General features: G+C 41.7%; 1 protein-coding gene across 1 annotated transcript in view; it reads right to left on the minus strand.

Annotated features, from left to right (window-relative positions):
• LOC116395750 (uncharacterized) overlaps positions 1–19,039 on the minus strand; it is a 46,397-nt gene that overhangs the window by 22,679 nt on the left and 4,679 nt on the right. The window contains 3 exon segments of the mRNA XM_075447387.1: positions 9,909–9,999; positions 10,111–10,214; positions 18,876–19,038. Of these exon segments, the coding sequence (XP_075303502.1) occupies positions 9,909–9,999; positions 10,111–10,214; positions 18,876–19,038 (358 nt within the window).

The following is a 19,039-nucleotide window of genomic DNA, read 5'->3' on the forward strand; positions in this document are numbered from 1 at the left end:
ACAAAAAACTCTTTCTAACACAATGAGCAGTCCAGGATCAGAGTAGAGGACCACTGAGGACCATGTGTAATTTGGACCACCCTCCCTCTCCTGGTTGATGAGGGTTTGGATCAGGCTAACATTGCTGGAGTCCATGTTGCAATGTCCCCGTCACGCACCAGCTTGCTCAGTATAGCTCCGGGGGCGCCACGCTAACCGCGGAGGAACAACAGCAGCAATACTAAATATAGCCCCGGTGACTCTTGGGTAATCAGAGTCTTCCGTCGCCCAGAGAAGTCTCCATCTAATTGCACTCTGATTAGACAAGCTGCCAAGTCTCTCAGTTTAAAAAAAAAAAAGGCGTGGAGGGAGCCTCCCTCATGTGCGTGTTACACTGACATTGTCTCTACCAATACCCAAAATAGAGCAGATGGAGTAAAGTCCAGCAGAAACACACAAGATGCTGACCTATGAAACGGTTTGCTTTATCCTGCATTCACCCCTAGTTTCTATAATTCCTAAATTCCACATCTTTAGTTGACTTTTGAATCTTCAGGGAGGTGTTTCTTTTTTATTTTTTTTGTAAAACTTTGAAAATCTTAATAACTTCCGTTCAAGCTTCCTTACAAGCATAACAATTAGCCCCCGCATTTACACCACCTTTCATTCTGCCGGAGTCAGGGAAAGAAGAGGCGCACCACAGCAGCCTGTGCTTTTAAAAAAAAAAGATCAAATGAAGTGAATTTATTAAAGACAGATATAAATATGATCTCCCCCCTACCCTTCCCCCTCCTTCTCCAACTTGGAGGATTCTGTGCTAATTAGAAATGTGTTAAAATCACAAAGGAGGGAGTGAGGAGATCATACTGTATTAATGAACAGAGACAGGGATATCATCCAATCTCCATCTCTATCTCTTTCTCATCTCTCCCTCTGCACCCCCCCATCCTTTTATCCTCCTTTGTTTCCTCCTCTTCTCAATTCCATCGCAAACTTTGTTTCCCTTTCTTTCTTCCCCCTTTTGTCTCTCAGCCCATGCCTCCCTCTGCCTTTTTTCTCCCGCAAATTCCTTGATAATCAATTTTTTTTATCTCCAATCCCCCCGCTTTCTTTTTTTCCCCTCTCTCCCAGCTCCCCCCATCCTTCGGCAGTGCCAGCGCTCCATTAGGCAGCTGTGTTGGCGTGGTTGGACGCCTGGCGCTGTGCCGCTCTCGGAGTGTCTCAGCAGCCCTCGCCCGTCCGTCTGCCCACCCAGCCCCGTGGTCCTTAATTAATGAAAGCTCTGTTGTTTTTGTTTACCGGCCTGTTATATGCTAATCCAGCAAGCCCCATCCTCCATGTCTGCCTGTTACCCTCTCAGCTGATTAGTATTGAACAGCCATGACCCAAAGTCGAGTCTGATACTGTGTATTCGGTTCCGCGTTTCAAGGGTCAGCTCACACAAATTGCGAAAGAACATATTTCTCACTCACCTCTAGTGGTAACCAGCCAGTTTTGGTTTTCTTTTTCTTTTCTTTTTTTATTGAGATATTGGGATATCTTTCTCCACCCAAAAAACAACAGTGTCTCTGTAACTCTGGATAATCCACAGAAGACTAAGAAGATGCTGTGTGCATCACAAATGAATTCATAAAATCTAATTTATTAATTCCATTCACTTCCATTACAGTTGCAACGTGGAAGGGTTTGAAAAGTAAAAGTAAAAATCACGTTCATTTTCTGCACATTAGGTTATAACACATTCAGCAGTTTAAAATACTTTTCAGATTCTGGGTCAGTTTTGGATGAATTCCGGGGGGAGTTCCTCATTGCAACAACAAAGCATTCCGACCTTGAAAGCATCTCTGACTGTCAAATTGTCACAATGTGGGTTTGCGTTGATGAACACTGAGTATATCACTGAAAGGCAATTCTAAAATCTGAATGTACAGTGGGGAAAACCCAAAAGCTGTTTTAGAATATATCGTAAAGGACTGACAGAGCTGAAGTGAAGTGAGTCTGGCAGTATTCTTGACGAACCACGCAATCAGCGCAAATTAAATATATCCCCTTGTACAGCTCTGGGATCAGCTGGTCCTAATGTAATGATTAGTGGTCAGAATGTATTTGTATGCGTGTTAATATGTGTTTATAACAATATGCAGGCTGTTGTCATTCACTGTTCGTATAGGCCTACCTATGAAAAGTTGCTTGCGCTGTAACCCATATAATAGTGAGCCGGACGTGCAGCGCTGCCTCTAAGGAAGTCAGCCGACATAGTGTTCTGCACTAAGCTTGCTCAGACACACTGATCGCTCGTGTTGCGGACTTTTTTAGAAGAACGCAGAAAAAATTAGAAGATATACAAACCAATGTATGAGGATACGTTGCAAAATGATGTAACAGAAGTTGTCTGAATGTGCCCATTCAAAACGTGCATTAATATTACATTATTACTTAATCCAAAACAGAGTCACAGTGGTCTCTGAGCTTTTATTGTGAAACAAGCTAATTTATCAAATAAAAAATTATATACCTATATATTATTCCGTGGAAATTTTAATTTAAGTTGATAAATCAGCTTCCACAACAAAGTAAACATTTAGCTGGTTGAACGATGTCAGGTCATGTGACCTCCTTGCCGTGGACTCCCAACTTTGATATCGGCAGACTGGAAGGGGAAGAAACAAAGATAATGGTTGGGCGGCATGAGGTCGTTATGATCGCCATCAGATAACATCAGTCTGAACTGAGGGTTGGACTGATGCATTAGACCAGAGGTCTTCAACAGGGGGTCCGCGGCCCCTAGGGGGTCCGCGGAGGTACTGCAGGGGGTCCGCGAAATTTTTTGGTTGATTAGGCAATTAAAAAAAAAAGATTTTTTTTTTTTTTCTCTAAACATGAATCTGTCCATTATTTTAATAGTTCAGTATTGTATGAAAGATAACAGTATGTTTATGCATGGCAGTGGCACTAATAGGCCATCACTAATTTTTCGTTTCCACATTTATGTTTAAAATGAAAACATAAATTTGAATAGCTTGTATGCATGATTATCATGCAATTGACAGACAATGTTGATATTGGCATTGGTATCAGCTGACAAGGTATGTTTATAAATGGCAGTGGCACGGCCACCCTACTCACTGTACCTTGCACATGTTTAAAATAAAAACATGAATATATGAACCTGTGTATTATTTGAATAGCTTAGTATTGAATGCACAATAAAGAGGTATACACTGTACTAGGCCCATTTAATATAAAACACAATTTTATACAATATATATAGTCGGGGGTCCCTGCTCCATCTCTCTATCAGTTTGGGGGTCCTTGGCCTGAAAAACGTTGAAGACCCCTGCATTAGACTGAAACAAAAGGCTGCTGTTTTAATATTGACTCTTTCTTTAAACACTTTCCTGTTTTCAAAGTAAACTCAACATTAATATGAACTAGCACAGATCTAGTTATGGGTTTAGACAATGATTAATTCACGGAAAAAGTGAATTAAATGAGACTAAATGTGTGACATTTTCAGATCTCTAAACTGGCCAACCCCATTCAAATACAGGAAATCTACTATGTTAATTTGCTAAGCATGAAAGCTTCTCAGCTAAGGCGCAATTAGAGTAATGATTAGTGACTACCCCCCACCTCACCTGCATGTTTGTATGGCATGTTTGTAGGCTTGGCAGTGTGTAGGAAGGTAAGAGGGGTCACATTTTTCATTTGGACAACACTTTTCTTTTTCTTGTAAAGACACAAAAAAGATGAAACCGCCTGGATGCCAAATGAAACTCTAATGAAAGAAGAATCACAGAATATGACAGGATGTTTGGGTTGTAATAAATAAGAGGCACTAATCCTCACACGTCGTCCTCCAGATTTCAGCACTTTGGAAATGTGTGTCGTACAATTCGGACATTATTTAGTGCCGCACATGCAGCTGTGTTTCGGTATTTTCAGTCAAACTGTGCTGACTTGTAAACAGCATGTAACGACGCGGCTTTAAAAAGACACTCGACTCTCCCCTCGCTCTGTCAGTCGAAGCTTCTGCCGCGCTCGCTCTAACCTTTCCTGTCACTATGAATTATGGGAGGGAGACGAGCAGAGGGACGGGACGGCTCCTCTGAAGAGGAGTGATAAAAGAGGGGGATAGACAGAGAGTTGGAGGGGAATGAAGGGAGACACTCGGATCACAAACGGGACGAGAAGGATGAGGAGTGACAGAGAGGAGAAGAGAGGGATCAGGCGACGATCATAAGAAAATGCGGAGATGAACTCTCTTTTTGTCTATCAATTAGAGGGCTAATTTCTGTCTGGTCGGGCTCCAGATTGCCAGAGACAGGCGGCATTAAAGCAGGGCTCAGAGGAATGATAAGGGGCTCTGGAAACCGTTCTGCTGCTGTCGCACACTATCCAAACATTAGTCTTACAAAGGCTCCACATAACCTAAACAACACGGTGGGTCTACAAGAGGGCTTCCCAGGAATACTGGGCTCCTGAACTATGCAGATTAGACCACAGACCCACATTTGATAAAGATGTACTCCTAATGCCCATATAGGAAGCTTCCTGATGTTGTGTTGGTGTATTCAGGAACTGCTCATGAGAGTCAAGACTATTTTTTGAGACATTATTTGTTGAAAATATCGATAAATATTTATGCTAAGGACTCCCAGATTTATATATAACAATCCAGTCTGAACCCCTGATCCATTCCGCTCAAGAAAGTCCTGTCATTTGTGTTAATTTGAATTCATTAGCATATTGATGGTGTTTGAAAACATTCTTTCTGGCTGTTTTTTAATAAAAAAGAATTAAAGTTGGCTTATAATTTTTTTCAAATACACTCTGTGCTGGTAATTAAAGAGAAAGCCCACCTCATCAAAACCATCGTTATATAGAGTATGAGTAGGCAGGATCTCACATTTAAAGGGACAGTGCGTGGTTGCGTGATGACATGAAATGTGATTAGGTCAAATAGTAAAGAATGGAAGAATAAATTGTTTATTTTGAGTGTGCTACAGCATTGAGCAATGAATTAAATCATTGGTATTATGACCAATATGAGCGGGATGAATTTGTTAGTCTTTTTAAGTCTTGATTCTAGAATCCTGGCCTAACAGGGCCTGTTAAACCGGCAAGAAACATGAGAACTGGAGCGAATGACTTCACTGACAGAAGAGCAAAGAATGACACTGAAGGCTTTTCAGCATTATAAATTTCTACATTACCACTGGATCATTCACCAGCAGGCGCTATGTGCAAAAGTAACCGGCTTTAATCATGTGATGATACAAAAATATCAGAGATGTGATACCTCTGACTTTCAAATGTTGAAACAGATTAACATAAATAAAAGTTGCATGTTTAAATATATATGTAGCTATACCATCATTGTTGTGGAAATCATTCTTAATAATTATTGTGAGGAATAATTAACTGACGTGATCAAGCCCTTCGTACTACTCGGTACCCTTGAAGTAGCTCTCAGTTTCGAAAAGGTTGGTGACCCCTGCTTTAGTGTATATTGACTGAGTTAACTCTGAAAGATAACACAAGTGATGAACAAAGCCCAGACGCCCAGAGGAGATCAAGACACAGATGGAGTTAATAAACAGTTGAGAAACATCCTTCATTCCACCCTTGGATGGCTACTTCAGGGAAAGTGTGTGTGTGTGTGTGTGTGTGTGTGTGTGTGTGTGTGTGTTGCGCTCATCTTAATTGAATATTGATAAGTGAGGCAAGCACACGGGGTAAACAGCTGTGACTGGTACTTCATCATATGTGTGTGTGCATCACTCATTATCAGGCCCAGCTGGTCCTCCGAGACGAGTCATCAGACAGTGACCGCACATATTCCTACACACTCACACTTATTACAGTAATTGACAAACAATTTTGACAGAGATCAAAGTCACCAAAGCTGTGTAGACTGCGGAGAGGGATTCCCCCATGGCTTTGTTGTTTGTTCAGTAAACAGGAATCCGAATATCGGATTCATTCATCATAACTTTCTCTAAAACAAAGCTTGTTTTTGTCCCTCGCAGGGGACGCTACCTGGGTAGGCCGACATCTTCCTCCTGTTGCCGTGACAACAGAAGCCATCATCCTATAACGGAAGTCAGACGCGGAGCGTTTGTGGAGATGGATTTAGAAATGACTGGCGTTTGTTTGGAAGGAAGTGGTGGAAGTAGAGGCTTTACGGTTTCCTTAAAAGTCTCCTAGCAACCACAGTTGGTACTAGATGGAGGTCCATTGGAGAATTGGCTGTGCTTGAATAATGGCTAAATATACTGATGAAAGAATGACCAGTCATCGTTGAAGGGAATTCCAAACCGTAGCATAAGAACAAAACAGCAGAAGCACAAAGGCGTCCATTATCAGCGGTCCGCTTGCACTACTTTAGTACCTTCCAACGTGTGTCGGAGAACCGCGCTGGCCTTCAGATAACATAAAGATGTGAAAGTCTCTCTCTAGAGCCAGTGTTTGGTTTGTCCGTTCTGGGCTACTGTAGAATCATAGCGGTGCAACATGGCGGACTCCGTGAAGAGGACCCGCTCCCTATGTAGATATGGAGGGCCCATTATAAGCTAATAAAAACACAATTCTTAGTTTCAGGTGATCACAACTAATGAAAACATAGTTATGAATATTATATTTCGTTTCTGCTAATAGTGCCCCCTAAATCCTACACACTGTTCACTGTAATTGTTTCGTCTTTAAAACCCTTTCTCAAGTCTTTAAATTGGTTCTTCCAACCAATCATCCAGACAGCTTGGAAATTAATAAATTGTAATAAAATGTTGTTGATAATTGTCCATCAGTTGTTACATACCAGAATGAACTGCTATCTAATAAAGGCAGAAACATTCCCTAAATAAGTAAAAAATATATAAAATATTTAAAGGTGGTCTGGCGATGTGGTTAAACAAAAACAACACTGCGTTTTGTCATGTCTACATTCTAGATGGCTGTCCCTCATATCTACCTCTCTCAGCCAATCAGCTACAGCTGCCTGGCTGGTACTCAAGGCTCCACCCGCCCCCTTGGCGTTACTGTGGACACACTGACCCAGCTATTGGTGCACTGTCAGGCTGAAAGGTTAAAAGAAAAGAATTTGAAATCCAGAAAAATAAAAACATCAAAATCAAGTTAACAAGGATTCTAATCTGTATTAACTACTTAATTCTGCTTAAGTGTGACATTCCCATAACATCCCTGCATATCTGAAACAAAAGTCAGTTCTTTTAAATCACGGCTTAAATCCTTGCCTGTTGCCTAAACTGCCTAAAGATAAGAACTCAGACTTTGTCATATAACATCTGATTTACAGGTCTAACTAGGCCTACAGAAGACAAAGGAGTGATTCACTTTTTAAAAATGAAATAAAAGATGCCCCTTGAAAAAAAACGAGATTGATCATATGTTAATGTCACAATGCCAAACTTTACAGAGGACAGTGTTTTGCTCGAAGTTGTTGAGAAGACAGTGCCTTTTTGCTCTGAATGAACACACTTTTATCAGCGCATGCTGCCATGATTATATTTTATGGTATTTTTAAAATGTTATTCTAAACCATGACTTCGAATGTATTGATACAAATCGATTAATTGTCTAGCTCTAGTTGGCTGGTGACAAGCAGCAAAGAAGCATATGCACAGAAAAAATGTCAAGATGTAGAAAGAGCAGGATATGGATGGTCTACAGATAAATGTGCATTATGTGGACTGAAGGGTGTGGGCTGTGAGAGATGTTTTTAATGAATACAGCCAACATAGAAACATTCAGTTAAACACATCCCATATTTATATCTGCCGTAAGGATTAGGACAGCTCTGATAGCCCCCGGCCCTTCATTTATCCTCAGATGGAAATTTGATACATTTTCTGCCTTTCACAACAACATCAGCAACCTGGTTTAATATGTGGAACACAAGCAGCACAAATCCAGAGTCCATTCTGTCATGCTTCCTACGTAGAGCCTGAATTCTGCCAGAGCTGGCCCATCACCCCCTCACACACTCACACACACACACACTCTAAGGATGATGTGTGAGTCATGTTAGCATGTAGACTTCATTCATTTGTTTTGCAGAGCACCCAATGTGGAAGTGTGACTGCAGCATTAATGGATGCTAAAGCGAGAATTCAACCTCACATACGCCATCACTCTGTTGCTTTTCAGGAAGTGATGCGCATGTGTGTCACTTGAAAGTGTTTATGTCCACTGACCTTAGCTGAATGCATTGTACTATGGAGTAAATGTATCTCTTGTGTGTTAACAGTATACAGTAATGACAATCAGTATAAAATATATACCGTGTGGAATTGGGACACAATTTCCAGAAAGTGGCACAGCCAAGTTCATCCCTGTGTCCTGATGAAATAGGTGGTGATGTAAGGATGGTGATGTAAACTCACAGGGCTAGTATGTGAAGCAGTCTAGAGGATTTTCAAATCTTAAGTGATTTTTTAAAACATGGGTAACCACAGACATAACGACAGATTTATCTGATTTTTTATATTTTATACAACGCACACACCAGACGATTCAGTCAAGAAAAGGGGTCAACATTCAGTTACAAAAGATGAAGACAATGAGAAAGTGTTTATAACCTGCATTCTTTCTACTGGCCGTTAGGGGCGCGACTCCTCTGGTTGCAAAAACTTCCCAAAATAATGGTTGACGTCACGACGACTAGGTCCACTTTTTATATACAAGAATATATATATATATATATATATTTGAAATGGACGTAGTCGTCATGATATCACTCATTGGTTTGTGGACGACTGCAGTTTTGAAGCCTTCCGTTCGGCATTTTGGCCGTCGCCATCTTGATTTTTTGCACCCAGTTAACATATTTGGACTGTTGAGGAGTGACGTAGAGACAGCGTATACGGCTCTGGTAGCGATCTGTCAATCACAAGGTAGCCCCGCCCCAAAAGCATACGATGCTTTATGGTCTATTTGACTCTAAATCGACCATAATTTACTAAATTAACATTATGCTGTATTGGAGAAGACTTTAAACTAGAAATTGAGACCATAAACTCATGTTTACAATGTTTACTGAGGTAATAAATCAAGTGTGAAGTAGAGTAATTTTCTCATAGACTTCTATACAATCTGACTTTTTTTTGCAACCCAAGGAGTCACCACTTGCTGGTCAGTAGAGAGTATTCAAGTTTAAGGTGCTTCCGCATTGCATTCAGAACCAGAGGTTGCGCCCTGGATCTCAAAGAAACTCCATGAAAAAACAGACTTGGAGGCAGACTGTTGTCGTTAGATGGTTTTCCAGGATTTCATAATTTTGATCCAGTCAGTAAATTAATATTATAACTGTAAACCTCGAATCAGTAACACTGGACAGTAATGGTCTGGACGGGCAAATCAGCCCCAAAAATCAGCCCAATTATCCTCTAGTGTGGGGCTGGCATTACACATCGATGTCTGTCTTATAACTGCCTGCAAATATATGATACTGGAGGACTTTGGTGTTTTAAAGGGTTAGTTCAGATTCACCAAATTCACATAATAACACAAGAAAACTAAGCGATGGCAGCGTAAGACCAGCAACTCCTGTGGTCTGAGAGATAAAAGTAGTGTTTTTATCAAAGTAGTCTCGTGGCTTTGAAGAGAGCATTATTATATTTTCAGTTCCCCGTCAGAAAGGGCTGCCTGACAGCAAGGTAAAGAGGTGAGAATATTCTAAATATGGCATACCCTTCAACTGATATTGTTTTTTAAGTGTCTAAAATACGTCCACAGCATTACATTGCTTTGCTCCCGTGCTGGTACTCCTGTCTGTTTCTCCAAACTTCATCTACTGTAGGTAATACACTGACTATAGATATGCACCTCATACAACCCACTTCTAAACATCTGAACCATCCCTTTAAGTCAAACATGTAGGTTGTTGGAGGGAAATAGAGGGTACACACCTTATCTTTGAGAAGCCTCTGTATCTCAGACAGGGACATGGAAGTGTTCTTTAGACCACCTCTGAGAGAAACAGACAGACAATTCAGTTAACTTGTGTCCAGCTGCTGCCACCAAACGCCTAAAAATGCAAACGCAGCTTGGCATTTTCTTTGTTTAAGGGGAAACGTCTGCTGTGGTGCTGGAGAGGAGAAGTGCGTGTACCTCTCACTGCCGTGGCTGCTGCAGGCTCTGCGGGCCGCAGGGGCTCGGCCGAACCTCCTCAGGAACTGCATGTAGTCCACCGTTTCGCCCCTCCGCTCGCACACCTGTGCCCACAAACCAGTGGTGGGCCGTCAGGGCCAGCAAAGCCTTCTCTGCTGGCTTAGACAGAATCACAAAGTTATAGCTATTTTATAGTTTAATTATTTTTCATAAATACACTACATGTATTCTAAATATTTTTTCCCATTAGCTTATTATCTCATTGCACAGTTACTGTCTTCCTCAGTTGCTCTGCTTTCAGCGCTGCAGTGTCGCTTCTAGCACAACTTGTTTTAAGTAGAGCTTTTATCCAATCAGATTTCACCCCTATGCTGTCTCTAGGTAAAAAAAATCTGCCTGGAGGCCTGCAGAATTACAAGTAAAACCCTTTGCAGTTTAAGTGAATGGGGACGATATTGTTGATTGTCATAGTCTTCAACCAATCAGAATTTTAGTTTGACATGTTGGGCGTATTCTTTGACATGTCAAAGCCTTCCAACTGGCCTAGCCAGACGTAATTGGTCAGTGGGCTAGCATGACATGCTGAGCGGTGACAATCCCAATATCTACTGCCTCTGTCAATCGGACATTTTCAGCCTCAAACGCATTAAAAGTTATTCAGGAAATACAACTGGGGAGGCTCAACTGTCATCACTGGCGTCCATGAATCGAGAAGGACTTCTTGCTGGAACGGAAACGCACGGATGTATTGTACAACCCCGTCATTAAACTCTTTGTAATCAAAGAATGGAGGATGGACTTTGTCTTTAAATAGTGAACAGCAGCTTTGGTAAGTTAACTGCTTTTGTTTTTACATCTGCAGTAGCTTTAACTGCCATAAATATTATTTCTGTCATAATTTAATATACTTGTTTGTATATTATTATTTGACCAACTTGTTTTTATGAATATGGATTTTTCTTTGGTTTTATATGTGATAGGAACTATTGTTGTGCTGGGACACATTTAGTCGTGGTACAGCAACAAGAAGACACGTGAAGCGGGAGAAGTCTATATACTCCCCGCAAAGTGTTAAAGTTAAAGTGTTTAAGTTAAGTTTGAGTTAAAGTGATCATCTTTGAAGATTTGTGTGTTTTCAAGTGGTCTCATTTTCCCTCTCGGTGTTGACAGACGAATAAATCCATCAGTAACAAGAACTAAGGTGTTGTGTATTTCCTGGAGGGAGTAATAGCAGCATTACTACTGTGTTAATTTGTCTATTGTAACGTTTTTATGATATGGTTAATATTGTTCCCTCTGATGTGAATAATATTTGAATGGCCCATGCTCTTGAGTGTGTGGTGGAATGCGTGTTTTATCACCACAGTTTTGCTGAATTGATTTTGACTATATGCATTGTCCGTTAATGACGAAGCATCCCGTCATGCGTGTATTCATGTATCTGCACTCTGCAGTTGGTGTATTTGTAGGTGTTGAGCTTCATTTTTACACGAAACAAATAATAACCTGTAGCTGTGGCATCATAATGAGGTGGTTCAACTGTAGTAGGACAGCACTGAAGGCCCAGGTATAAAATACACGGCCCGCCACTGCCACAAACACAAAGACGTGTAAACAAGTGGTGCCATATACAGTACACAAACAGCATGGATGTGATGATGGAGATGAAACGCAAGAGGATGAAGATGATGGTGCATGGGGAGGGGGGACATCACTCCTGCACTCAAGCCCACTCCAAACTTTTCCAAACATTCCAGCGCCAGCATCTGTGACGACGGAACATATAACAGCCTCTCCGTGGAGACGGAGAGAGTGGTTCTGCGATGTGGCTGGCTGGCTGGCTGGCTGGCTGGCGTCAGGTGAGTTGAGCAGTAATTTTCAGGATGAGGTTGTTTGGGGAATACGCTAGGTGCAGTTCTCTGGAATGGGGCACACCTGGGAAATGCAGCTTTTTGTTCTGACCTTGTGCTGTTTTACTGTACACACACTCATACGCTTTCACACACACATACACACTCAACAGAAAACTGGTAAGGAGTTGGAACACCCAAACACACGAAATCAGCGAACTAGTTTCCGCAAAAACACACACACACACATACATTCAATCGAGCAGACAAACACTTGACACACGTCATATACCTATTATACGAGCCACCTATTTTGGTGGCTCATAATCAAAGTACAGTCCCTGTTGCCCTGCCCTACATCCTTCCATGGTGTAATCCAGTGCAGCCGTCCCCGGTGGAGCTCCTGGCTTTGAGTCTTATTATACACACCACACCGTCCAATTATCACTGCTATCAGCGTAACGCAAGGCCCCCACCCCACCCCCCGTGCTCTATATACCTGTAACGGTGTTGTCGCACCTGCAGTTGAGCGTGAGGCTGGAGGTGAGACGGAGATCAGTGGCTGACGCCATGGAGGACAGGGGGCCACGAGACATGTTGAGGTGTTAAGGGTGAAATCATCTGTCAATATCATCTTAGTATAAGATAATCATCTTAGGTTAAGGAAATAGATGGTAGCTCATGCTCTGCAGTGACGTCATAGGTGTGTGTGTGTTTCTGTGTTGTCCTGGCTGTGAAAACAAATCTATAATGAATATAAATCTATCGAAAGTTATTAACTCTGGTAAAAAAAAAAATGCTTGAAAAAATAAAGTTGTCGGGGTGCAGTTTCAAACTACTGGAGTGTAATTGGAGTGTATGGATACGTGCAGTGTGCTAAATACGGGAGGCCTCAGGGGAGACCTATTGATTGACACTCCAGACCCCCTCAATAGTAACATTTCAGGTGGGGTCTCTAAAATCATAAGACAATGATTTGTCATGTGCAATTGTCACTAAAATGTCTGTTAAAAGTTAACTAATGAAAACGGGAGGAGGACCCCCCAAATTTCCACTGGATACGTGATACTTCGTCATTTATTTATTTCAGGATTTATAGGCATTTTTATTTATTTGTTAGTTTATTTAACTTAAGCTCTATTTGTAGGCCTCTGCTCGAAAATGGCATACCCATACTAAGGAGACCACAGTTCTGTAACTACAAGGTCTATTTTAATAATTTTTGATGCTATAATCAGATAACACTTGTGAGATTTATTCAGATGGGTAAATATTGTGTATATGTTGCTGGTTAATATAGTGCATGAAGATATTACACAGCTCAAATTGAAAATAATCAGGTTCGCCTGAAAAAAAAGCACTTTTATTGGTATTATGTTTTTGAAATAATGCAGCTGGCTGCCTCAAAACTCTCCCAAATTATAGCACAACCGATCAGTAGTTGTTGAATAAAGGTTGGCTGGGATAAAGTGAAGAATAAGAGGCTTTAGTACAGAGAGGTCACACGAGGTCATCATTTTCGAAACAGCTGTTGCAGCTCTTACATTGTACTTTTATATACTATATAACTATATATTTCACTTTTTTTTCACTCATAATATTCAATACATCCAAATACAGCCGTTTGGCATCATTTTGACAGCAAGGGTCCTCTCAGAGCATGTTTCTGGCTGTCATCCATAAGATTTTCTCAGTTGATCTGTGTGTATGGGGCTGTAGCTCAGCCTATCATCGGTCGATTTCAGTCAATGAGCCCGCCTTCGAAGCGTCAGCGTCTCAGGAAGGCGGGTGCCGAAGCGGGTGTTGATTGACAGATTTTTCAGCGAGTAAAGTTGCAAGAAGTGCCGCGTCTCCCAGAGCGTAAATTTCCGGTCGCCGGAAGTCTGACCACTCGCCCATCATGAATTGACCGCTCTTATACTGGAAACAGCTCAGCAGTAAACAGGATGCAGTTGCCAACAATGATGGTAGCTTTGAACCGGATAATCTTCGACGCTATTGTACTCATTTTTCATAAAACGTGAGCAAAAACCAACTATTTTTTTTGGCGAAGGGCAGTGCCATGGTACAATTGTCCACTCACAGCTTTCTACTGATTCCACGGAGAGAAAAACCGAAGGTATTTATGCGTTCGGCGACGAATGCTATTGCTAAAAAATGCATTGCTTAGCTCAGTAGCCGCTAGCTTCCGGGTGCAAATATTGATTTGCAGTACACATATCGGCGATTTCTGCACAGGATTTCGTGAGTTTATGCCACATTTTCTAGATGCTTATATTAGTAGTCTATAGTTGTGTTTGGAGTGTGTAAAAAGTGACTTATATGATAGTGTTGCCCATACGTTGCTGTTTAATCCGGAAAACAAACTGTACAAATCCACAATATTACCGAAGAATAAGGCTATTTTTCGAACAATATTTTCAGGGGTGCTGAGCCCGAGAGCCCCCAAAACGGGGGTGTCGTGCTTAAGAGGAATGAAATGGCATTCCATATATTCTAACCATGGTTCATTCAGAATTGTCCAAATTTCACAGGTGTGAGGGTCCATAGAGAAGGTGAGAGGTTCAAATAATTAAACCAAACACACTGCAAGATAACTTAACAGTGTGTCTACAGTCTCCATCGCCACTGTTTTTCACCATCTTGAAAATGTGGGTTCAGGTTATAGGCTTTAAATTGCAGAGTGTGTTGAGGGAGGTAGGATGCTGCAACGTCTAAGAGGATTCAATGTCAGTTCTAATCACTCTGAATAAACACAGGGAGAGAAAAAAGACATTTAGCGAGGGAGGAGAAGGGAGCTTGAGCTCCCATGATGCGGTGGATTTTCTCTGTCTTGTTCTCTGCATGAGTTCGGCTTTCTGTCGCACCGCCACCTTCTTTAACATTGCATTCATCAGCTGTGATGTTTAAACTCCAATTACTCAAGGAACTTTTTTCTTTTACAGGCCCAGCTATCCCACATTTAATAAGTGATCAATATTCAACGCATAAGGATCATGATGGATGAGACCAGATAGATAAATAAAGAACAGAAGAAGAGTGTGTTGGCACAAAGCGACTTCCGTATCAAAATGTCACCAGAGCAGCAGCTGCTACTCCTGGTGACAGTCCTTTGAAAGTAAACTTTCGACAACTCTCCACAAAGCACACTCAGTGGGAGTGAGTGGGAGTGGTGGGAGATGGATGATGGAGGGGAGTGGGGTTGTGTATTTGGGGGGTGGTGGAGGACACAAAGTGCTGATATTATGGGAGGAAATCTGTGTGGGAAAGACAGGCAGACAAACTGTCAGGCGTGAGCGTTGAGACGGAACAAAGAGGAACAGTGGAGACGATTACAGTGCCGTAGCAGAGTGACAAGAGGCATCGTGCACACAGATGAAGACGAAGGGAGAGGGGGGAATTACGCCGGCCGTGCGCGGACCCCGAACACACCACACACGCACATGTACGCTCGACTGATCAATGCCAGAGGACGCGCATCGCGATACAAGGTCTCAACACTCATTAGACCCCATGACGTCCACTTCCTCCATCACCCAGCTTCCTTCGCCCAGAGGAGTTTTTGTCTTAAAATGTATTCCTTTGTTTTGTGTAAAACATCTGCTGAGAAATGTACGGACTAAAACACAGAAAATAATTAGTCAGGCCGGATAAGGGGGGAAAACCGATGCCAGCCAACGCAACGGAGGTGCAAACAAATAACGTCTGCTTCAACAGCTGCCAGATTCAATTCTCCCTCTGACCAGCCTCCACAGCCACCGTGCATCATTTGTCAATGTCAGCTGCCTGGAAGAGATTATTTTTAAATCTTCTACCGCCACCTTCTGGATGATGCCTCTCTTAGCAATACAAAAAAATAAGTGTTGCCCAGATACAATCAGCCCAAGCCGCTGGACCACCCTGTCAAGCAGGGGAGGAACAAACGCAATGAGATATTTACTTAAATGCAAAGATCTTTTAATCTGTCAAAGAAACAGTGTGTAGGGTTCGGAGGCATCTAGCAGTGAGGTCGCAAATTGCAACCAACTGTAACCACTCCCATGTGCCAAGGGTGTTGGAGAACTATAGTGGCAAAAACATCTAGAGCTGGTGATTGGTTTGTCCGTTCTGGGCTACAGTAGGAAAATGGTGGCCAGCAGTGAAGACCCGCTTCGTATCGAAAAACACAATAATTCTTATTTTCAGGTGATTATACATTAAAGAAAATATACTTAATAATGTTATATTCCATTTCTGCTAATAGATCACCCTAAGTCAGAGGTAGCCAACACGGAGCCCGCGGGCACCTGGTCGCCCGCAGGGACCGTGAGTCGTCCGCAAAGGCATGTTCTAAAAATAGCACTAGTCACCATGGAGCTCCGTCTAAAAATTTTAGTTGCTGTTCATTTTTAATCAAAAATACTTGCATTATTGTAGATTTTAAAATGACAATATTTCTTGTCATAAGAGAGTTGGGTACCCAGAGGCGCACGGCGGACAGCCAGGAAGAGGCTGCCGTACCGCACTAGGTTTTCAGGTTCCGAATGGCAGGCGCTTCCCGTTGGCGCCGGACACACGCCGCAAGCGCACCCTGTCGTCAGGTCCGTCAGTCCTCGGAACAGGCCGCGGGGAAACAACTCTTGGGTGGCGGAGGTAAAGGCGAGGCAACGCAATCCGACTGAAAAGGCCCAGACTAGAGGTTTGAACGCGGGCGCCCGAAGATACTCGCGCGCCTCGGAGGGTTGGATCCCCCGCTCGGCTATAGACCAGACTGTTTACTAGTTTCTTCATGGAGAAAAAGGTACCATTAGAAATGGTGTCGGTGACAACAAACGGGGCTCCCGCCATGACGGCCGGCATGCAGGCTTCATTGCACAGTGTAAAGGTGACCCAGACTTTCCAAAATTTCTACATTGCCACTGCATCATTCACCAGCAGGCGCTATGTGCAAAAGTAACCGGCTTTGATCATCTGATGACTCCTGTCGTGAAGATCATAAATGGCATCCGATCCAAAGCCAAACAACACAGGATATTCATAACTGATGATTTGTATAAACATGGGACAGAGTTGATTTGTTGATCATGATTTGTTCAAAAATGTTACAAAAGTGGTTAGTACAAACGAGACATGATGTGAAGATATGACAGTTAATGATTTCATAAAAAATGTTAGAAGTGATCATTCTTACAAAAATATAACAGGTGTGATTTTGAACCAAATGCTACAAATGTGCTTATTCATACAAAACTGTCAAGAAAGATATTTACTAATATCAGAGATGTGATACCTCTGGCTTTCAAATGTTGAAACAGAATAACAGAAATAAATGTTTAAATATATCTGTGTTTCCTACCATCATTGTTGTGGAAATCATTGTTAATAATTATTGTGAGGAATAATTAACATTGACATGTGATCAGACAGTGTCTTCACACATATTATTATTATTAAATGGTGATCTGTGCAACTTTGTTATTCAGGAAGTTTGTATCAAACAAGTAGCCCTTCGTACTACTCGGTACCCTTGAAGTAGCTCTCAGTTTCAAAAAGGTTGGTGACCCCTGCCCTAAATGCTACACACTGTAGCTTTAAATGTATGCCCCATAGATTGTATAAGTGGACATAATCACTGTGACATCATCCATTGTTTTTTTTGACTCCCCTTTTGAAGCCTCAAGTTTGGCATTTTGGCCATTTTGGTTTTTTTAAGCCAGAAGTAATCATATTTGGACATGAGGGTGGAGCTGGGGAGGAGCAAGGCCCTGCGGGACCAGGTGCATCCATTATTCACTAACTGTGATATCAATTGGGATGCTAAAAACTAAATGTGCCGACTCCTTAGAGCAACGCTGTAGTAGCGACACTTACACTGTGTTAGCAACACTGCTGTAGCGACCTTTCAATCCCAAGATTGCCCCGCCCTAAAGCATACCCTGCTTTATGGTCTATTTGACTCTAAATAGACCATAATTTACTAAATGAACATCATGCTGTATTGGAGAACACTTGAAACTAAAGATTGAGACCATAAACTCATGTTTACAACGTTTACTGAGGGAATTAATCAAGTGAGAAGTAGAGTCATTTTCTCATAGACTTATACTACAGACGTTACTTAAACTACACAATTGGACTTCTTTTTGCAAAAAGAGAAGTTGCCCCTTGCTGGCTATTAAAAAGAATGCAGGTGTAAATCACTTTCACATTGGCTTTACTTTTCAGAATCAGAGCTTTCCCCTTGGTATCCCCACATTGAATTTGCGTCATTGCTTAGGGAGTGTGTTGTGGTAGTGCTTGTTAGCGTTTGAACCAGAGACTGAACCAGCAATCTCTCATCTTGCTATGTGGACACTGTCACCGACTCATCAAGCAGAATACCGTATGAAGTCTACCGAAATCCCTGCTTTACACAAGAACCTACCACTTTCACTGTTTACCTCACAGGAGGAGATGAATGAATCTTACTGATGAAGCAATCACCTTGCTGAAGTGCTTTTGGGAGACTCTGACCTCTGACCATGTGGACTGGGAGGAAAGTTATTGTCCCTCTCACCTGGTTGAGGACAGTGATGAGCTGGTTCTTTATTTGATTATTTTAAAATGTATTACTAGTTAATACATTGTTTTACACTTGTACTCCCTATTTAAATACAATCAAATATTTCAAATATATAAGACCCTTTAGTGTCAAAATGAGAACAGATCTGTATAGTGATTTTAATTAATTCATTTTATTTTAATCTCATTAATTTACAAACTCTGAATTATTAGAAAGTGGCAACAAACTTTTCACTATTCTACATTTACACACCATAAAAATGCATGCAGCTGATGCAACTGATGAAAATAAAAAAGAAGAAACAATTTGATTTATTAAAGATTATTAACCATATAATCTAATATTAAAAATGTATTTATTTATTTTTAAAGTAGAAAATAGGCAAATACAGCAGAGGAAACAGAAGTTTGGGCAAACCACTCAGGTCTCTCCGTGTGGATCCATGTCTGCCTGGATCGCCCGCCTTTCTGTCCTCTCCTGAAGGAAAGTGTGGCAGTGACCGGAGCCGTGTGGGGCCGCGGTCCGATGACCAGTCGTC

The sequence above is a fragment of the Anarrhichthys ocellatus genome, unplaced genomic scaffold (genome assembly GCF_004355925.1).
Source record: "Anarrhichthys ocellatus isolate YVR2014 unplaced genomic scaffold, GSC_Weel_1.0 scaffold49, whole genome shotgun sequence".
Lineage (NCBI taxonomy): Eukaryota > Metazoa > Chordata > Actinopteri > Perciformes > Anarhichadidae > Anarrhichthys > Anarrhichthys ocellatus.